Below are 20,408 nucleotides of genomic sequence, written 5' to 3'. Positions count from 1 at the left end.
CTTTAGAAGGTAATATTTCTACCACACTGGAAGATCCAGATGGAAATTATTGTCTTAACAAGGACACAATTGACATATAATTGGCCTTCACCAGTAAAATATTAAAACAACTCAGATTTTCTGAACAAAAACCACCTCTATTGATCTGTCATTGATGAGACTTCTGAGTAAGACATTCGAGTAAGCACTGTTGGATCAAGTGTGAGCAAATGGAAGGTCCTGCAAAAAAAAACCAAGACCGATACTTGTGAGGGAAGCCACAGTGAGGCTAACGTTCACTCTGAAGTAGTTATAGAATACAGTGGCTGAGAGTGGATTGAAGGCGTACAAAACAACTATTTCAAGAGCTACGCATAATTGAGGACTGTATGGGAGGTGGGCTAGTTAGAAACCTTTTGTACAAGAAGAGCCTGAAAGAAAGAAAACATGAGTGACCCACTGAAGTGGGGTTTGTTTAGAGTGTTGAGACCACTGATCTAGATATAGATAGATAGATAGATAGATAGATAGATAGATAGATAGATAGATGACCTTGACAGACGGACCAAACGACCTCAGTTCCCAGATAGAAAAGAGATGTTGATTCAACGTCTATTTTTAGTTCTATAAGTCAGTATCAGTCATCAGTTTTCAATGTTGAATCAACATTCCCCATTTGGTCAGCTCATCAGAGAGGGCAGGTTGAAAATAAAACATATATTCGATGTCAAAACGAGGTTGACTCTACAACACACACCTTGGACTTATTTGGTCCAAATCATAACGCTTGTTATGTAGAAACTTGTTTGGAGAAATCGGAGCTCTGCACATATGCATTATTTGGATCGTAACAACCAACTGCCACTTCACGCTGAGCTAAAGCTAAGCAAAAATATAAATATCCATCCAGCTATCCATTTTCTATACCACTTATCCTTCAGGGTCACGGGGATCCTGGAGCCTATCGCGGGGAGCATCGGGCACAAGGCAGGGTACACCCTGGATGGGGTGCCAATCCATTGCAGGGTACAATCACACACATTCACACACCCATTCATACACTACTAACTCTTTGGACATGCCAATCAGCCTACCATGCATGTCTTTGGACTGGGGGAGGAAACCGGAATACCCAGAGGAAACCCCGGAGCACGCAGAGAACATGCAAACTCTGCGCACACACAGGGCAGCGGCGGGAATCGAGCCCCCAAACCTGGCATTGTGAGGCGAACCATGTACTCCAAAATGAAAATGTAAAAAAAAAAAAAAAATGGGTTATGTAGCCTATGTTATTTTATGTAAACAATTAAACAATGGATCAAAAAAAACATGGATTGTGCACTGATTATCTATTTATATATACTGATTGTTTAATTTATGCTTAATGAAGCATAAATATGTCAAATTAATGATGAAAATTGAGGTTAAAAGGTTAAGATTTTGTCATAATAATTTAGATATAAATACTAAATTCCCTCTCTGTTGCACCAGTTGGTATGGCTTGATCAGTGCCGTTTTTCTGTAGCTTTGAGGATGATGAGAAGCCCAGCAGAGTATTTGCATTACTGGTCAGAAAAGGACATAATAATAGAAGATGTACTCAGAAGGAGGTTGGATAATATGGTGTAATCTAACTGACGACACTCCACAGCTAGCTAATTCATTGCAATTTAGCCATAACTGTCACCATAAAAAATTTAGCGGACAATAGTCTTGTGTTATGTTAGCTAAAATTTATTTTAATAGTTCCCATTATTATCAACAACAAGGTTTATCACAATGGATGTCGTTCACACTGTGCACTACAGTGGCATGGATGGATAGATAAATAAGCAGAGGGAAATTATATAATGACACTGCAGATATAACAAAACTGAATTTTCTTTCCAATGTATTTTTTTTATGTAATCTATGCCGGTGATGCATGTCCGTAGAGATTTATATGAGCAAGTTAACCTCGACCACAGCACCATGTTAACCTCAGCAACCACATCAACCTAACCAACCTCAAATATAATAACAGGTTAGTTAGTGAAACCAGTCATAATACAAAAAGAGTCGTTACGACCCTGCGCAAAACCTAAACCCAATCTAACCCCATTTATATTATTTCCCATAAAGACAAAACATATTAAACTGGATCACAATTTAAAAAGTACGTTATAAACACAACTATTATTGAACATTATATTCATTGTGAAAATATATACGTATTTTTCTATTTAAAAATATGCGCAAACTTTGCAGCATGTTGACGCCCTAAAACACTGGTGGTGGTTCAAGATGTGGTCAAAGTAAGCAACGCCAAAATTGAGGAAGTAAATAATCCGTCCCCAACTAAATAAGAGTCCCCATTCGCCCGCGACACTTCCTATGGTGGGAAGGGACGCGGTATCTCTGATGCAGCCTCTGCTCTCTAACTGATGAAAAGCCACAGTACTGCAGTTTACATTACGTAATATACGTGATTCAACACTCAGCTAATTACCCTCCAGGGCCGGAATGTGGTGTGTTAGAGCTCTGTTGCAACAAGTTAGACATGCCTGTGATTAGACACTGCTTTTAAAAAGTATAATGCTTTAGGTGTATCCTGGGGGAAAACAAGTAAAAGACTCAGTGTTAAGTAGCAATAGTTCACTTGCATTATGTCAGTCTGTCTGACTGACTATATATCTATCTGTCTATCTGTCTATCTATCTATCTATCTATCTCTGTCTGTCTGTCTAACTCTGTGTAAGACTACATTTTTAAGTTAAGATGGGTGTTGTGTATAAGAGAGTTGAGAAGATGAAGTGATGGGTGTGAAAATGATCTAAGTACTGTCTTAAAGTTTGACTGCAGATAACAGTTTTACGAATTCCATGTAACTCCAGTTACACTACCCAACACTACAAAATCTAAGGCTCACACATGTTTGATTGACTATCTATCTATCTGTCTATCTATCTGTCTGTCTGTCTGCCTATCTATCTATCTACCTATCTCTCTCTCTCTCTCTCTCTCTCTATCTCATATATATATATATATCTGTCTGTCTATCTATCTATCTGTTTTTCAGTCTGCTTGTCTGCAACATAATGTAATTGTGAGTACAGCTGTTTTTTGTTATTTTGTATTTGAAGTAATACAATAAAGTCGAGAAAAGCACGAGTCTTGGGTGAAACACATGCAGCTGCTTGGATATGGGTGTGGTGGTGTGGTTAGCAAGTTTGAGCTCTACAGTTTACTGTGTACTGTGAACAGGAGGGATGGTACAGCAGTAGTTTCCCCTCCTGCAGGCGTTTCATTTGGGTTTCACACAGCTCTGACATAGTTGGTATGTTTCACGCCTCAGACGCAGACGCACACAGTAGAGTTACTCAAGCTCTTGGATCTCTCTGTTCAGGATAAGCTTTAGGAGTCCAGATGAAAGTAAATATGATTTTTAGAGGTGTCGCACTGCTACTGTGTATCATGTGTCCTGCACACTGCCTGCTTGAGCAGAACACACAGACAAAGAATGAAACAAAAGGCAAGTATACTATCTGAACTTTATTCTTGTTTTCCTAACCATGTAGTCTAGTCATGAAAGGTTAGATAAACGGGTGTCTAACATGCTTATAATTGTTCTAAATAGTTTAAGAGGGTATGGTTAACTGTATATTTGCATGCAAGTGTTGCTGAGTTGTTTGTTTCATAAATGTGTAATAGATGTGCTGCTGGAATCAGGAGCTACTCACAGCGCTGCCATTGAAGATCTGAGGAAAAAGATTGATGAGATTGTGAAGGAGCTGAATGCCCTGAAGGAAGTCCATGCTCTGCAATTAGGTACTGAATAAAACTCTTACAATACGCACAATTTATCTCCCTATAGTGGTCAATAATAATAATAATAATAATAATAATAATAATAATACTTGTACAATTATTGTAGCCACTTCTTCCTGATGCTGTGCATTTACTGTATTCTATTGCACTTGTCATTCTGCAGAACTTTTTTTTTTTTTTAAGAAAGCATTTTGAGCTGGGGATGCTGAAATATATATACTGCATGGACAATTTTTCCAATAAACTAAATACAGCACTAAATTTAGTGACCACTAAAGATTCACACATTGGACCTGTTATTAGAATGAGCTAGCCCTACAGTGGTGCTTGAAAGTTTGTGAACCCTTTAGAATTTTCTATATTGAAAACACCTGACTCTAATTTCACCTTCAAATGAACTGCTAAGCTAGAGGTTCACATACTTTTGCTACTCACAGATCTGTAATATTGGATCATTTTCCTCAATAAATTAATGACCAAGTATAATATTTTTTATATCATTTGTTTAAATGGTTTCTCTTTGCCTACTTGTAGGACTTGTGTGAAAATCTGAAGATGTTTATGCAGAAATATAAAAAATTCTAACTTTCAATCACCACTGTATGTACACATCCACATACTTCAAAAGAAAGAGAGGCAGCCTGTAGAAATACCAGCAATCACTGCACAAAGGGTGCAATTTATTTAAAAAATAATACTTTTAGCCTATGTCATATAGACTGTAGCATTGTTAGAACAGCTGGCCTCTTATAAAAATCTGAAAACATTACAAAACTTTTCCCCTTTGTTTGAATTTATTGGTATTATATTTCGTACTTCAAAACAAAACATCCTTAGAATTAAAGGTGGGTAGGGGTAAATCAGTTTACTTTGTGAAAGTATTTACAAATTACAACCCAAGTATTAAAAACTATCATACACAATGGTCTAATCATGTTAATAATATCAAGCTGAAACCAACGGTTACAACTAGGTTATAAACCTAAACTTATAAAACCATTAAAACACCTTTTCACAAGACAAAAGCTACTTATTAAGTAAAATCAAGTTTTACCAAGTAGTAAATGATGCAAAGGGACAGGTCAGGTCTGTTTGTCAGACAACTTAGACAATGTGGATGTTGACAGAGTTTCCAACCTGGAATTCCAAGTTGAGTGACCATTCCATTGCACTTTTCCTTGTTGGAGGTCAGTTTTTTCCAGTTTCTGAGTGCAATGGATTACTGCATTCACCCCGGTGCTCTGAAACCCCTAAAGTATCTTTAGTGCAGCCAGTTGCCATCAGAAGTCACATAATTAGTTGAATGGAGAGCGCTTGTGTACAATAAAAGGGTCACATGATCTCAATATAAATTTTCTTGTTCCTGGAAGACCCCAGAGTTTGTAAGAGAACATGTCTAACCAAACAGCATCATGAAGTCCGAGAAGGTGTTATATAGTGTGTGTGTGTGTGTATATATATATATATATATATACTCAGCAAAAAAAGAAATGTCCCTTTTTCAGCAGACTGTATTTTAAAGCACATTTAGTAAAATCCAAACAAACTTTACAGATCTTTATTGGAAAGGGTTGAAACAATGTTTTTCATACTTGTTCAAACACTATAAATAATTATTGCACATGCACCTGTGGAACAGTCCTTAAGACACTAACAGTTTACAGGCGGTAGGCAATTAAGGTCAAAGTTACAATAACTTAGGACACTAAAGAGACATTTCTACTGACTCTGAAAAACACCAGAAGAAAGATGCCTAGGGTTCCTGCTCACCTGCGTGAACATGCCATAGGCCTGCTGCAGGGAGGCATGAGGACTGCAGATGTGGCCAGAGCAATAAACTGCAATGTCTGTAATGTAAGACTAAGACAGTGCTACAGGGAGACAGGAAGGACAGTTGATCGTCCTTGCAGTGGAAAATTACATGTAACCATGTATCCCTCCAGACGTGATCGAGAACTTGTAAATGCCTTGTTGGAAGAGTGGAGTAACATCTCACAGCCAGAACTGGCAAATCTGGTGCAGTCCATGAGGATGAGATACACTGTAGTACTTAAAGCAGCTGGAGGACACCAGATACTGACTGTTACTATTGATATTGACACCAACCCCACCCCCTTTGATCAGGGACTCATTATTCCATCTCTGTTCATCAAATGTCTGTGAAACTTGTTCAGTTTATGTCTCAGTTGTTGAATGTGTCTATGTTAATACAAATATTTACACCTGTTAAGAAATTTGCTGGATAAATAAAAGCAGTTGAATGTGAGAGGACATTTCTTTTTTTGGTGTATATATATATATATATATATATCCGCATGTAGTATATAATATTAATCTCCATGAGCTATTATTTATAAAAACATATTTTGTATCAAGTTTGTTTCACTTCCAGGTTGTAAAACTATAAAATATGGAAAAGTTCAAGGGGATGAATACTTATGCAAAGCAGATCTACACTATGTAGATGTAGTGAATGGAAGGGGCGCTGTGGCAGCACCATAATTTCCCAGCTCACTGACCGAAATTGTGCATTGTATGTCACACTCTGTCACTAGCGTCGTGTTGTAGATATACAAGTTTGTTTAATTAATTCATTCATTCATTATAGTTTTATTAATATAAAATTGTATTTTGTCCCTTTTTTGTCAGTATATGCACATCCTTTCAGGTGGTAGCTGCCACTTTCTTAATTGAAACTCTATTATAACAATAAATGATATTTAAAATAATAATAATAATAAAATACATTAACCCTACTTAAGACATCTTCAATAAATTCTCATTTATGGATGTTTAATTTTTACAGATACTAATCTTATTTTGTGGTATTTCATTTTTATTTTATTTTTGTCTCCAATATCACTTGCTGTTGATATGTAGTACTGTTAACCCACACTACTATTATGTCTACACATAAATAGACATCACATTTGTGTTTTAACTCCCCAAGCAGTTTAATAGAAAGGCTAAACCATGTTTGTTCTTTATAACACTTGGGACAAGTGGATTCATTCAGGATGTGTGGAATTCACTCATGTATGCTATGCATTAGTCATTGGCTGGTTTAGATCACATGGCTATCTGCTTTGCACAAGGTGATGAACTGGAATTGATTTTCTTCTTTGGCATCCATTTTAACATCTGCTTGTTGTCTTTTGAAACCTTAACATGGTTCTTTGTAATACCTCCTATTGCAGTTTGCCTGAAAGGCATCAAGGTTCCAGGCAAGTGCTTCCTGGCCAGCCCATTAAAGAAGAACTTCTATGATGCTACAGATGATTGCATCTTACAGGGTGGCAGCCTGGGCACTCCTGTGACCGGCAATGAGAATTACCAACTCTATGTCTATGTTCATGAGACGATTGGACCCAAGGAACAAATCTGGCTGGGCATCAATGACATGTTGAAAGAGGGAGAGTGGGTTGATAAATCAGGGTCCAGGATACGTTTCCAAAACTGGGAGACAGAGGTCACCCGTCAGCCTGTCGGTGGTCGCAGCCAGAATTGTGCCTTTATGTCTGTCATAGACAGTGGGAAGTGGTTCGATGAGAACTGCCGTGCTGTGAAGGCCTTTGTATGTGAGTTCAATATTGTCTGAGTTCCTGTTGGTCCTTATTATCCTAAACAATGTCCTTTACACATGTAAGTAAAAGCTTGTCAGAAATGGTGCATCATAAATTCAGACAACTTTGTATACTGCATTTGTATTCAAAGCTCTTAAGACTAAACATGGCTTCTAACAAGTAAGAAACAAGAAGAACTTGATGCCAACAGCGACGATGGGGATGCCTCCACCAACAAGTCAAGTCTTTTTTGTATGCCAGAAATGCCTTTAAAATATACTTCAAACAGGAAAGAAGCTATTGACGAGAGACAATTTCAGACATTTGACCTTGCTTGGAGTTCATCAGATGGAATCAGTTCATCTGCTGGTTACAATGATAATGACACATAAATCCTATAAACATTCAGCCAATCATTCTTGAGATATCACATTAATGAGAATCTTCAACAGACGCACAGACATGGGCGGACGGACAACCCAAAAACATAATGCCTCCACCACTTGGTAGAGGAGGCATAAATAAAGTGGAGAAGAACAGAGTTATGTTTTATCTATTTAAAAACAAGCAAATAAAAAGAATTTTTATGTGATTTGTGTATTTTCCAGTCCTACAATGGATAGGTATAAAAACAAGTCATTTATGGATACAATGTTCATATTAAAACTTGTCAGAAATAATTTACTTACAATAAGAGGCACTCATATCAGGAGACACATGCAGGATTTATAATGTTTATACCAAATACGGCAGCTCTATTATATATCCTCTGATTTTTGCTCTTTATGTCACATTTTTGCATGCTACCTGATAAATAAAACAAAATTTCTTTTGTTAAGAATTAGAATGATTATTTTGGAACTGCACTCTTGGTGTACTTCAGATGCAGAAAAATTTATATTATAATAAGTAATGTATTCCAGTTAAAAAGATTACTTCACAGTCGTGTTCAATAAAACAGATGTTTAATCAAGTGTTACATAATATGGCTCTTGCTGCTTCCCAAGGACTTTTTACAACACACGCAGCCAGATGTGTGAGTGATCTGGCATAATACTGACAACATCTGAACTTCCAAAGAAATATTCTTATTTATGTAACTTGTGGAGCATTTTTGGTCTCTAAAAACAATCCATCACACACAAGCTAATTTAGCACTGGTTTTGCCTCTTATGTGACAGACATTTTTAAAAAATCTTTTTTTTTTTAAACCAACAAAGTTGGTGACTGAGGCACTACCACAGGCTATACAAGGCTTTTAATATGCAGTACAAAAATGTTAATAAAATAATGTTATAATTTTTAAATAAAAACAGCCTAAGTGTGGTAGCTGACAATTAAGGTGTGATAAATTTCATTCATTCATGTCTTTACATGTATTCCAAAATAATTAAACATTCTGTGGTACTAACAGGAAGAGATTATACATATCAAGGCACAATTTCAAAATGTACAAATTCAGTCAAACAGGCTACTTAGTACATAAACAGACTAAAAGACATTCAAAACAAACAAACAAAAACTATTCCAGCAACAGGATCAGCCATGGTCCTCTTTATGTTAGCTTCCAGTGCATTACAAGTTTTAATCTTTAAATTCTTATTAATCCTACTCTGGCTCTGTTTCCTGAACAGAGTCACCGCCACTGATTTCCTCATCAGCTTTCTGCGTGTCTTTACATGCCAGATTTTCTCCTGGCCTTACAAGTGTATCAGGCACATCTGGCGCACTCTGAGGCAGTGTGAAAGACCTGTAGACCCCTACTTCTGGCGCCTCACCTCCTCCATCCTCTGGTAATGGCTGCCGTTCTATGGGTCCAGTAAAATCCCGGTACACACCCACAGCTGGCTTTCCATCCCCATTCATTTCTAAGTCTTTAAGAAGATGCCCATATACCAGATGATCATCTATACAATGATAAATATGAACATCTTCATCCTCTGTTTCCTGGGGAATCCTGTGAAGGCCTGGCAGGAAGGGATGGCTATTGGGATTGTAGACTGAGACCTCAGGAGCACTCCTCTTCTTTTTCTTTTTCCTGTTTTGTGTTAAAGAGTCAATTCATTTATGACCAGTGTGTATCATGCACACTTAAAGTGACAATGCAATTTTGAACAAAGACTCACCTCATAATACAGACCACAGCTGAAATAATTGCAGTCAGCAGCAAAGCAACACCCACAACGCTCAGGATGATGCTCAAACGCACGCCTGAAAACATGCCATAAACCTTTATGTTTTTATCATGGCATCACTGCAATACTACAGACTACACTTATGTAAATGTAAAAGTGAAGACTTTTGTACTTTTGCTCATGTGCAAGGTGACCTGGCTGACCACACTGAAGGCTCCTTTCACTGGCTTGCAGTTTGACATGTTGAGGTAGAAACTTTCTGATACCACCACATCCTTTGGATTTTGCTCTTGCCAGATGTACATCTTGTCTTGCGAATGCTGCCTGTGCAATTTAATGTATGCTGGTCGATTCTTACATGTGAGCTGGCTAACATTGGTAAAGCTCACGTGAGCCTCAAGCTGTGCGGGAAATGAGACGAACCAGGAGACAGTGGCATATTCATTCATTCCCAACGGCCATGCTGGAGTTGCTAAGAGCACTGGTATATCCTTCTTTGGCAAGACAGTGAAAATGTAGTGTTCTGAAGCTTAAGAAAGAAATAAGAAATACATGACCACTTTTACAAGAATATCTGTGTTTAAAAACAAGACTGTTTTTTAGGAGAGAGTTCAGCCAAAAACAAAATACTCAATTTATCCCAAAAGTAATAAGCCTGGTTTGCTTCTTTAGTTATACACTGGAATTACAAATCTATTGTATTAATGGAAGTCTCTGTCACCCAAAAAGCTATATCATAGCAAAATATATAAATGTAAATTTATGATATCTCAAATATTCATTTATAGCACTGTTCTTTCAGCTATGTCTGTCAACCTTGTACTGAAGACACAAAACAGGTTAGTTTAAATCTGCAAAGTTATCTGTTGACATTAAAAACTTTTCTTTAATCTTATAAGATTTATTCATATGAAGATGTCTATTGAGAATGTGGTTATTAAAATCTAAAACTGTCTCTTAGCCAAATGCACTTTAAACACCATGATTATTACTGTGTGATTGTTTACCTCTTATAGATTTAGCAAATGAAACGTGTAAGAGGGAGTTGGTGATCTGCCTTAAATTCTTGCCACGTGCAGGAGAAGCACTCACTGTAATGTTTGGAACATTGATTTGCATTTTGTGAATAGCTCCCTGAGGACAAAACTGCCCGACACTGACGCCTTGGGGCTCATTTGACACATTGAGAAGGACAGTGTTGTTGCATGTGTGGCCAGGCAGAAACTGCTGCAGTCTGCCCCCTGAAGACACCAGCTCCACTGTGCCATTCTTTGGGCCATATAGGTGCCATCGGACCTCTTGCACAACTCCCATGATGCATTTGTCTAGTGCAGGCACCTCTAGAGATTCAGGGACTGGGCAGTCTCTCAACTGCTTACATGCTGATAAAAAAAAAAAAGATGGTAGAAAATTAATATCTTGTGTAAAATGCATTACCAGAAAATGGTCTTGATTGACACCTGTTTAAAAAATATCATCCGGAGGTCTTACCTATAGTTTTTTTTATAGAGATGAGTAGGTCTTTCTCTTGGCAGTCAATGAAAGATACATAGGAGACCATTTGTGAAGGGATGGTGGCTGTCTCTTGGGCCAGTGAATTCAGCTTCAAAATACAATCTGATTTGGGTTTCTTTTTCTCTATGTGTATCTGTAACCTGTTTTCCCTCTTCAGATCCACAGTACAGCGCACTGAAACAGTGACAAGCACTGAAGCCGCATTTTTTATAGTTTGAAAAGCACAGAAGCTATTATATGCATACATAAATTGCATAAAATGTACATAAAGGTTTCAGGCAATAAATTAAATTGAGATTAAAGTCCTTGAAGGGATGGGTGGGGTTTATGGCTCCTCTGTAAAGAACTGACTTCCCAAGCGTAGAGCAGACAGGAACTGGAGTCATCCAAATGACTCATTATTACACATCAATAATACAACAACCATGTAATTGTAATAGCTCATCAGGTCTTCATGTAACTTTATTTATCAGAAACACTTTTTTGAACATGATCATTAGTTACACAACTGAGCGTCAGCATGAAATTTCTTTCTTATGTGGAGGTAAATATATACTGTACACTATATAAAAGGATAGTTATGGTTATGATGGTGGGGGGGGATCACCTTTTGCTGAAGTTTGATCAGTTATTTTAAAAAATCAACTCTTAACTTTCTACTCTCTTTGAGTGTGGATATATTTTCTCTCTTTGTCTCGGCAGCAGCCAATCAAAACAAGTCTGGGGGCATAAACGAGCAGGCAAGCATGGCAAACAATAAAAAGCCTTAAGATAAATAAACAGCAACCATCTGGTGGAAGCAAAAACAGAAACCTGTAACAACACATTTCACTGACATTTCAGAATCCACTGGACATTCCCCAAAATATGGTCAGTTGGTTCAGTCTGAATGATCATTATCTGAATCTCTTTCAACCCTCTCTCTAGACAATTGAGCTTCCCCAAAGCAACTGCTATAAAATATTCCTGGGACCACCACTGTTTATTCTGACTGCTAGCACTCTACAAAACTTTTTTTAACCTTAAGAACCTTTAATAATATACTATAACCTTCACTGATTCATTACATCTTTAACTCCATGATTTTTTAATAGATCATGTTATGGTGGATCTTGAGCCTATCCCTAAAATTCTGAAAAGCTCTAACGGCAGTTAAACAGTTGCACTGTTCCATGTTATTGCCTTGTACATTAGAATGTCATTTCATAAACACATACACGTTATGAATACTTTTTAAAAATAAAAAAGGAGCATTGAACCACACTAACCTTCACTGCCTCTCTGGACGGCAGAGATTTTGAAATGCAGGGTGAGATTGGTGGAGGAGGATTGTGTGTCTACATGACAGTTCTGCAATGAAAGATTGAAGGAGCCCTGGTGTTCAGACAGTTGTGCATCACTCAGCTTTTTCACCAAGGTCTTGCCATTTAGCTGGTACTCCATTCGTGTATCTTTCGTATCACACCTGGGCATAGTGTAGTTCAGTATATGCACTGTTGAATAGTACTTGTATGGAACTTGGAAGGCCCATGTGATTAGGTCATCATTTGGAAAGCTCTCTGGGTAGTTTGGTGAAAAGAATTCCTGGGACGATGGCTTCTCCGGCAGGGTGACTTTGATAATTGCAGGTGCTGTTGAATAGTAACCATAATTATTATTCTGCATCACTACAGGCCAGGTGAAAAATTAACTAAACATTCAAATATAACCCTCATATGAAAGGTTCTACTGGCTGTTCATTTATAATACTTCTTCAGCAAAGTTCAATATGATTCATCAAATATTATTTACATGTTATTTCCGGTCCTATTGATACCCCAAAGCTTTTTGCATTCAGCTGTTGTTTTGCAGGCACCTGCAAAGACACGTTGCCTTCCCGTAGCACCTGAATGCTTTTGATTGTACCCTGACGGCAAAACTTCCCAACTGTGGCTGTGCCTGTAGACACTGTGTAGATGAGTTTGTCTGGACATTGCTCTGTAGTTTGGATCTGCCTTAAACCAGCACTGGTAAAGTCCAAGCAGAAAGCCTTGTGGCCCTGGACTTTCACGTTCCAGGTAAAGGTGCGATTAAAGTTTTGAAGAGAACTGTAGTCCTCTGGGTTGATTGTACCATTACACATAGTGGTGCATACTGCAAGCAGAGATAAGGTCAGTGTTAACCAACTCTTGGGTTAAATATTTTATCACAAGGTATAATATTTAATGAGAGTAAGCAGCACTTTCTAGGACCAAAATATAAACCTGTATCTTTAAAAAGTGTAATAGTAATGTATGTAAAATTTGTGAGTATCAAACCATGTAGTAAAAGAAGGAAAACATGGCTTACCAATGTGTCTAACAATCTTCACTATGAAGACATCTTCCGGTTGTGGACAGGTGAAGACCACCTCCATGCTTTTACTGAGTGTCAGAGACGAGTGGCATGAAGGTCCAATACAAACGTTACATTTTAATTGCGAAGCCATACTCCTACTTATATGTATGGTAGAATCACTGGAAAGATTTATGGTAAGTGCTGGACTTCCTGAAACAAATTAATGGTGTAAATGTTGATCAGAACCAGAATACCAGTCTATGTGCACCTCTAAACCACTATATAGATATTATCAAGAATACCCATTTATATGTTTTATATGGACTTGGGTGGAAAGTAAAGTCATTCTCCACTAATATCCAAAACAAATAAGTCTGTGTTTTCAAATCATTTAGTCATAGCTGTCATGTCCATAGGTCTTCCATGTTTTCTTAAATTTACAACAGGTGTCTCAGCAATCAGGTTGCGTTAAGACACCACCCAGAACTCCAAGTCAAAATACTTTTAAGTTCTCTATATGCTTTTAATCTTAGCTTCCATAACATTTATTTAATACATCTTTTTAATATGTATTTAACTATGTTTCTATGTGACATGTTTCATGGCTGTGAAAGGAATAGAGTTCAAATCTATTTATTTTTACAATGATCCCAGACAGCAATTTAGGGTGACCTGATTTTTTATCAATTTCTGTAATACTATGGTTTGTCTAAACAAATTTAAAGGATGAATGAACAGTCAGATCAAAATTACAAATCTCTATATGAAGTGTTTACACTACAGTAATAACAGTATGTGTGTGATAACAATGACATATGTCAAGCAAGAAAATAGCCCACACCAAATGCAACATATATAAATGAATTACTATATAATTTTAAAATTGCAGTAAATTACACCATAAAATGCTTTTTTCACATGAAGTTGAAAAAAAATTTCACTGCATGTCGTACTGTCTATGGTTGGGTATGTGCCCAATAAAATTTTAATTTGAATATTGTGTGATATAATCAGTACTTTTTTCTAACAAAGGCACAATTTCTATTCACAGTAACAAGCAGCTGATTGTGCATAATTTTTTTTGTACTAAACATTTCATTTTCCCTCCTTTGTAGTTCTACACAATGTATAAATTATTGGCCATCAGGATTTGTTTAAAGATACAAATGCTTTTGAAAGCAACTGGTCTTTCATTTACTGAAAGGCTTATTTTATATCCTTGAAATAGCAAGCACATTTTACACCAAAGCTCAAATAATATATAACTAATTAAAAAAAAAAGAAGATATTATCAAAATTACACTTTTATATTATACTCAATTTAATATTATAGAAAAAATAGTTAAACAAGTTTACAAATTTGGAAAGCTCAAACAGATACCTACAGGCTCTGCCTTAAAGCAAATTCTGCTAAAATGAGAGAGCAAATTGCTTCTACTGGCCAAATTAAAAATTGTAACAGTCAACTTTTGGGGTGATAAGTTATAAAATCACATTTCTAAAGTATTTTTTGTATTTTGTATTATTACAAAATAAACTAGTAGAAATTAATCATATAAAGTATACTAAAACATCAGCAGGTTAGACACTACCCTAATGTTGCTGTAACCTAATAAATCCAGCCCCTCTGGTTTAATAAATCCTCGTTAACAACACGGTCTCAATACTTTATAAGTTGCTTTATTATTAAAATAACTTTTATAAAATATAGATATATCATTTAAACGGCTCCTGTCAGGTTTTATACAGCATATTCAGGCACGAGGATCAATGGTGACGTCGACTACAGTACGTGGGCTACAGCACGAATGTAGGCTAATTTACCTGAGACTGAGATTATCCACACCGACGAATGAAACAGTCCAAAAAGAAACACCATGTCGCCCAACAGCCCCATGACTTTTCTCTTCCGTGTGGGGTTGGTTAATTGAGAAAAACCTTAAAGTCTCGCCATTGTCGCAAAATCCTTTTCCCCTTGAAAATGCGGTTGACTTCCTGGAATACAGCCGTTAGTTTAGTGTAGTTACCTCAGGTAGGAGGAGGGATCCGCCCTTTCATAGGGCTCATTTGCATTAGGATTATGGTAACGTCTGAAACCACATACTGTACTACATTACTATATAGGCTAGCATGCCAAATAGTACACAGCAAAATCACCAGTGTTGATTTAACACCCACAGTGTTGAATTCACACCCTACAGTGTTTATATGAGTCCAATGGACTCATATAAACACTCTGGGTGTTAATTCAACACTAGGGATTTTACTGTGTACGTTGCTATAGCTCATGTCAAATATTTCAGTAAGGTGTTTTGGACGCAGCCTCTGAGAAGCAGATACACTTAGATGAGTGGTGAGCAATGGATAGGTATATATGATAGAAAGATGTCAGAACACAGTGCCTAGCTGCTTGCTGTATATGGGGTTGCGTAGCTGCATAGCAGTCAGAGTGACCCCTGTTCATCAACTAAAGCGCCTACATTGGGCACGTGAGCATAAGAACTAGACCATGGAGCAATGGAAGAAGGTGGCCTGGTCTGATGAATCACGTTTTCTTTTACATCATGTGGACAGCTGGGTGCGTGTGCGGGGAAGAGATTGCACCTGGGCTTGTCTTGGCAATGTTCTTCTGGGAAACTTTGGGTTCTGGCATTCATGTTGATGTTACTTTGACACGTACCACCTACCTAAACATTGTTGCAGACCAAGTACACCCCTTCAAGGCAATGGTATTTCCTAATGGCAGTGGCCTCTTTCAGCAGGATAATGCACCCTGCTACACTGCAAAAATTGTTCAGGTATGGTTTGAAGAACATGATAAAGAGTTCAAGCCTGGGGAGTTTGGCCGGATCAGAACTGTTTTGGCGGCACAAGGGAGACCTATACAACATTAGGCAGGTGGTTTTAATGTTATGGATGATCGGCGTATATATTAATAATCAAACCTCTTATTACCTGTTGCACAAACTTTTATATAATAAACGTTATTAGTAGGGTATATGCATTTTCCACAAATGGGCTTCCACATTTTATTAGCTCTTACAAATATAAATACAGTTAAGCCAATGAGGACAATATTGTGTTGTTGCTGTTAAAAAAAATCTCCATAACTAATGCAGGAAACGTTTCTACAGTTTTGTTTTTAATATTATGAAGAACGTTTACGATAAAAACAATACAAACAGTTTAAGAGACAGCTGAATAAAACATAGGCTAATACTCAGGCCTACTCTCTATTCATAGATTTATAAAACCACATTCAGTCTAATATACACATTTTACAGATTTTATATAAAGACGTTTTTACTTTTAAACATTTTTAATATTACTATCTGACAATCCTATATGCCAATTAACTAAATTGGCGCACGGTGAAGTAAGTAAGCCAGTTTGGTTATAAAATGGTTTATCTGGGTCTCCGTTGCTCCATTCCGTTGGGCAGGAAGCCCGCGATGATGGGCACCGGCCATATGAGGGCAGCCACGCTCCATATGATTATGACCAGAGTCATGAAGCAGGCGACGAGCGTGGACTCAATGGGCTTACGATTCAGCCTCCAGCTCCGGTCCCCTTTGAGTTCGTCCAAGGCGAAGTCAAGGCAGCAGAAGTGCACGCTGTCCGCCGTGTCCGGTCTGGATCGGCCGAAGCGCCTGAATCGGGAGAGACCGCATCCGATACACAGCCTGAACTCCTGCTGCGCGCCCGCGACGCCCACGTGCTCGATGAAAACGGGTGACGCGGCGCGGTTAAAGGCGGCTGAGAAAAACGCCTTTCCGTGGCTGTTAGTGGTGTAGACGAGCACATCGCAGCGCAAGCCCAAGTCTCCGTCCCAGCGCGCTACCAGCTTGGCCGGCAGCCTCTCCACGCTAACGTTGCACCTGGACGACGCATCGTCATCCTCGCTTGCTGCCACCGATCTCTTCGAATAGCCCACCTCCAAGCTGGCCAGAAAGCCGCTGGTGGAGTTGATGGGCGCTGCCACGAGCTTGTCATCGCTCCAGGCACCCGAGCGCGGTGCGAGACCCGCCACAGCGCTCAGAGTGAGCACGAGAGCGGCCGAGTTGCTCAGCATGATGGAGCGCGCCGTGAATCCGAGGGCATGGCGCTCCGGACCGGGTGCCAAGGCACAATATTTAACTTGTACAGTTTTGAAGACGTCAGGTGCGCACGAGCGCAGAGACGTCAAATCTGAGCCACATCTCAAGCGAGTTAGTTTTGCGGTTGATTTTTCGGGTGTCGTGTGTGCAAAACCAGTAAGATCATTTGTATCAGCCCCATTTGAACGCGCCTCCGGTTTCCTCCAGCCTCCAATGGCAACTCCAGCGCGGTGGACACAGAGAGTGTGTGTGGAGCGCGAATCAGAGAACACAGCCTATGAAGGGTGGAGGGAGGCGGAGGAATATAAAGAAGTGCTCAGCTACACACACCACAATTCACTCCTGACGAGTTCTCTTGGACTACACAAGTTCTCTCTTATTCTATACGAGTTCCACCTTATTCTATACGAGTTCTCGCTTACTCTATACGAGTTCCCTCTTATTTCAGGATGGCATCAAAGCCACTCCTCTTATATCCACATGGACATCACAAACTCTACGCTCAAACCAAATTTTATACCCGACAGCAATCAAATAAGCACAGCAGAAAGGTTTTGAATAAACACATACAGAGTTGGATTACCTCTTACAGTGTTCAGTGGTTTCCAGATAGAGTGGACATGAAGTGGATTCAAAGTGTTAATTCAACATTGTGAATTTTCTTGAGAAGGACTTTATTTATCAAAAGAGCTACTAATGATTCCTTTTGTTGAATTATTAAAAGTAATTAAATATTTATATGTTGTTTACAGATCCGGGGTTATAGGGTTGTTCTATAATATGTGTTAATATGTCCCCAAAAGTGTAATTTGTTAAATGTTCTACACTCTAAAAAACAATTCAGTGGCTTTGTAAATATCACAATAATAAAAATTTATACTACCTTAATAAAAATCTCTTAATATCAGTTGTGATTCTTTGAGTTGGATATACCAAAATCAATGCCTAAAAATCCAACAGTTAATTTTGTATAAAATTGACATCTATTATTTATGTTTATGTCATGAAAAGAAATTAGCATTTGACTAACAAATGATATTTTTAAGATATCCTTAATATTTTTTGGTAAATTTCAATCAAAATATCTGAGAATGTGGTAATTATACTGATCAGTTTCAAGAACTACAATTATTAGTCATTCCATATCAATATTCTTCATCTTTAACAACAACTTAAGAAATTGAGTAAGTGGACACAATGAACAATCACGCACAAAGAGAGGGAAATCTGCTTTTCTCTCTCTGTAACATGGCAACAAGCAAGGAAACACCATGGGGAGAACCACCTAGAAGACTCCTTACAAATCCTGGTACAGTAAGTAGCCAATTAGCAAAAGTTCATGGTATATTGACTGTGTCTTTGTGTATACACAACTATATGGTGTGATTTTCTGAATACTGTCGCAGCCATGCTGTTATATCCCCGATAGAAAAGAGACACCCGACCAACTGCTACTTCACACAGAGGTAAAGGTAAACAAAAATGTATGTTTTGTTCGCCACTATAATATAGTATTTCCCATGTTTAATGTTAAATATCATTTTAGAGTTATAATGTTTTATATTTTGAAGCTTTTATAACGTTCCTGCTTCATAATTTTCTAATTTATCGCTGTGAGCTAAAGCAACAGGTAAGTCTGAGGTAAATTTTGGAACCGTTTTAATGATTTAAATTGGCAACTTCAACAAGCAGAAGCCTCTGCCAGCTGGTTGCTTCGGCAGTGAACAGAACTAAGGCACAAGCGGCAATCCCATTGGCTAGCACTCACTGTCTGGATTTTGACTTCAGCAAATCAGTTCGTGCGAACGCTTACCACGTGATTAATATTTATGAGCCCAACACCCTACCAGGTATTAGCATGACAGACACTGGCCTGCTGACAATATGTAATCTACCTGAGGGGAGACATGATTAAAAAGAGAAGTCTTCTTTGATAATTGCAAGTTAATGTTGATAAATACACTCACCGTCCGCTTTATAAGGGACACCTGTAAACCTGCACATTCATGCAGTTATGTAATCAGCCAATCATATGGCAGCACAGTGCATAAAATCATGCCGGTACAGGTCAAGAGCTTCAGTTAATGTTCACATCGATCATCAGAATGGGGAAAAAGTGTGACTTTGACTGTGGCATGGTTCTTGGTACCAGATGGGCTGGTTTGAGTATTTTAGAAAATGCTAATGGCCTGGATTTTTCATACACAACAGTTTCTAGAGTTTACACAGAATTGTGTGAAAAACAAAAAAACACTGAGTGTGCAAAAGTTCTGAGGGTGGAAACGCCTTGTTGATAGAGGTCAGAGTAAAATGGCCAGATTGGTTTGAGCTGGCAGGAAGGATATAGTAACTCATATAAATCACTCTTTACAACCGTGGTGAGCAGAAAAGGATCTCAGCATGCACAAAACATCAAACGTTGAGGTGGATGAGCTACAATAGTAGAAGTTCACATTGGGTTCCACCCCCGTCAGCCAAGAACAGGCTATCACGGGCACAGACTCATCGAACCTGGACAGCTAAAGGTTAGGGGAAAAAAATGTGTTGGTGTGTCTGTGCCCATAATCGCCTCAGATTCTTGTTCTTGGATGACAGGAGTGGAAGCTGATGTGGTATTCTGCTGTTGTAGTTATTTGAGTTACTATAGACTTCCTGGCAGCTCAGACCAGTCTGGTCATTCTCCTCTGATCTCTCTCATCAACAAGGTGTTTCAGCCTGCAGACCCTCTGCTCACAGGATGTTTTTTGTTTTTCATACCATTCTGTGTAAACTCTAGAGACTGTTGTGTGTGAAAATCCCAGGAGATTAGCAGTTTCTGAAATACTCAAACCAGCCCATCTGATACCAACATCCATGTCATGGTTAAAGTCACAGAGATCACATTTTTTCCTCATTCTGATGTTTGATGTGAACATTAACTGAAACTCTTGATCTGTAGCTGCATGATTGTTATGCATTACGCTGCTGCCACATGATTGACTGATTAGATAACTACT

The 20,408-nt window shown here is 38.3% G+C and overlaps 3 protein-coding genes across 4 annotated transcripts; 1 reads left to right on the top strand and 2 right to left on the bottom strand.

Moving 5' to 3' along the window:
- Positions 1–2,186: 2,186 nt before the first annotated feature.
- Positions 2,187–8,299, top strand: clec3ba (C-type lectin domain family 3, member Ba). Of its 2 annotated transcripts, XM_053633913.1 has the most exons (4): positions 2,187–2,486; positions 3,365–3,490; positions 3,670–3,786; positions 6,984–8,299. In XM_053633913.1, exons 2-4 carry the CDS (start codon positions 3,385–3,387, stop codon positions 7,382–7,384), a joined length of 624 nt encoding a protein of 207 aa, XP_053489888.1. In that variant the 5' UTR covers positions 2,187–2,486; positions 3,365–3,384; the 3' UTR covers positions 7,385–8,299. The 2 variants fall into 2 exon arrangements, with proteins under 2 accessions (XP_053489888.1, XP_053489887.1); XM_053633912.1 differs by lacking the exon at positions 2,187–2,486 and having other exon boundaries at positions 3,002–3,490; positions 6,984–8,297.
- Positions 8,300–8,885: 586 nt separating this feature from the next.
- On the bottom strand, positions 8,886–15,503 carry cdcp1a (CUB domain containing protein 1a). The gene is made up of 9 exons (XM_053633883.1): positions 15,140–15,503; positions 13,328–13,525; positions 12,791–13,132; positions 12,268–12,630; positions 10,976–11,173; positions 10,492–10,866; positions 9,657–10,013; positions 9,476–9,560; positions 8,886–9,387 (listed from the first exon to the last, which is right to left on the bottom strand). Exons 1-9 carry the CDS (start codon positions 15,210–15,212, stop codon positions 8,958–8,960), a joined length of 2,421 nt encoding a protein of 806 aa, XP_053489858.1. The 5' UTR covers positions 15,213–15,503; the 3' UTR covers positions 8,886–8,957.
- Positions 15,504–16,071: 568 nt separating this feature from the next.
- LOC128614596 (transmembrane protein 158) lies at positions 16,072–18,304 on the bottom strand. Its single transcript, XM_053636079.1, has one exon. The coding sequence runs from the start codon at positions 17,385–17,387 to the stop codon at positions 16,722–16,724; it is 666 nt and encodes a 221-aa protein (XP_053492054.1). The 5' UTR covers positions 17,388–18,304; the 3' UTR covers positions 16,072–16,721.
- Between the last annotated feature and the right edge of the window lie 2,104 nt (positions 18,305–20,408).

This window comes from Ictalurus furcatus, chromosome 1 (assembly GCF_023375685.1).
Source record: "Ictalurus furcatus strain D&B chromosome 1, Billie_1.0, whole genome shotgun sequence".
Lineage (NCBI taxonomy): Eukaryota > Metazoa > Chordata > Actinopteri > Siluriformes > Ictaluridae > Ictalurus > Ictalurus furcatus.
This window is presented reverse-complemented; position numbering and strand designations above follow the sequence as displayed.

Coding starts and splice junctions, on each gene's coding strand:
- clec3ba (XM_053633913.1), top strand. CDS start 3,385: ATGAAAGTAAATATGATTTTTAGAGGTGTCGCACTGCTACTGTGTATC. Junction 3,491..3,669: donor GACAAAGAATGAAACAAAAG/GCAAGTATACTA, acceptor AATGTGTAATAG/ATGTGCTGCTGGAATCAGGA. Junction 3,787..6,983: donor AGTCCATGCTCTGCAATTAG/GTACTGAATAAA, acceptor CTCCTATTGCAG/TTTGCCTGAAAGGCATCAAG.
- cdcp1a (XM_053633883.1), bottom strand. CDS start 15,212: ATGGGGCTGTTGGGCGACATGGTGTTTCTTTTTGGACTGTTTCATTCG. Junction 11,174..12,267: donor CGTCCAGAGAGGCAGTGAAG/GTTAGTGTGGTT, acceptor TCACTGTTTCAG/TGCGCTGTACTGTGGATCTG. Junction 9,561..9,656: donor CACCTTGCACATGAGCAAAA/GTACAAAAGTCT, acceptor GCATGTTTTCAG/GCGTGCGTTTGAGCATCATC.
- LOC128614596 (XM_053636079.1), bottom strand. CDS start 17,387: ATGCTGAGCAACTCGGCCGCTCTCGTGCTCACTCTGAGCGCTGTGGCG.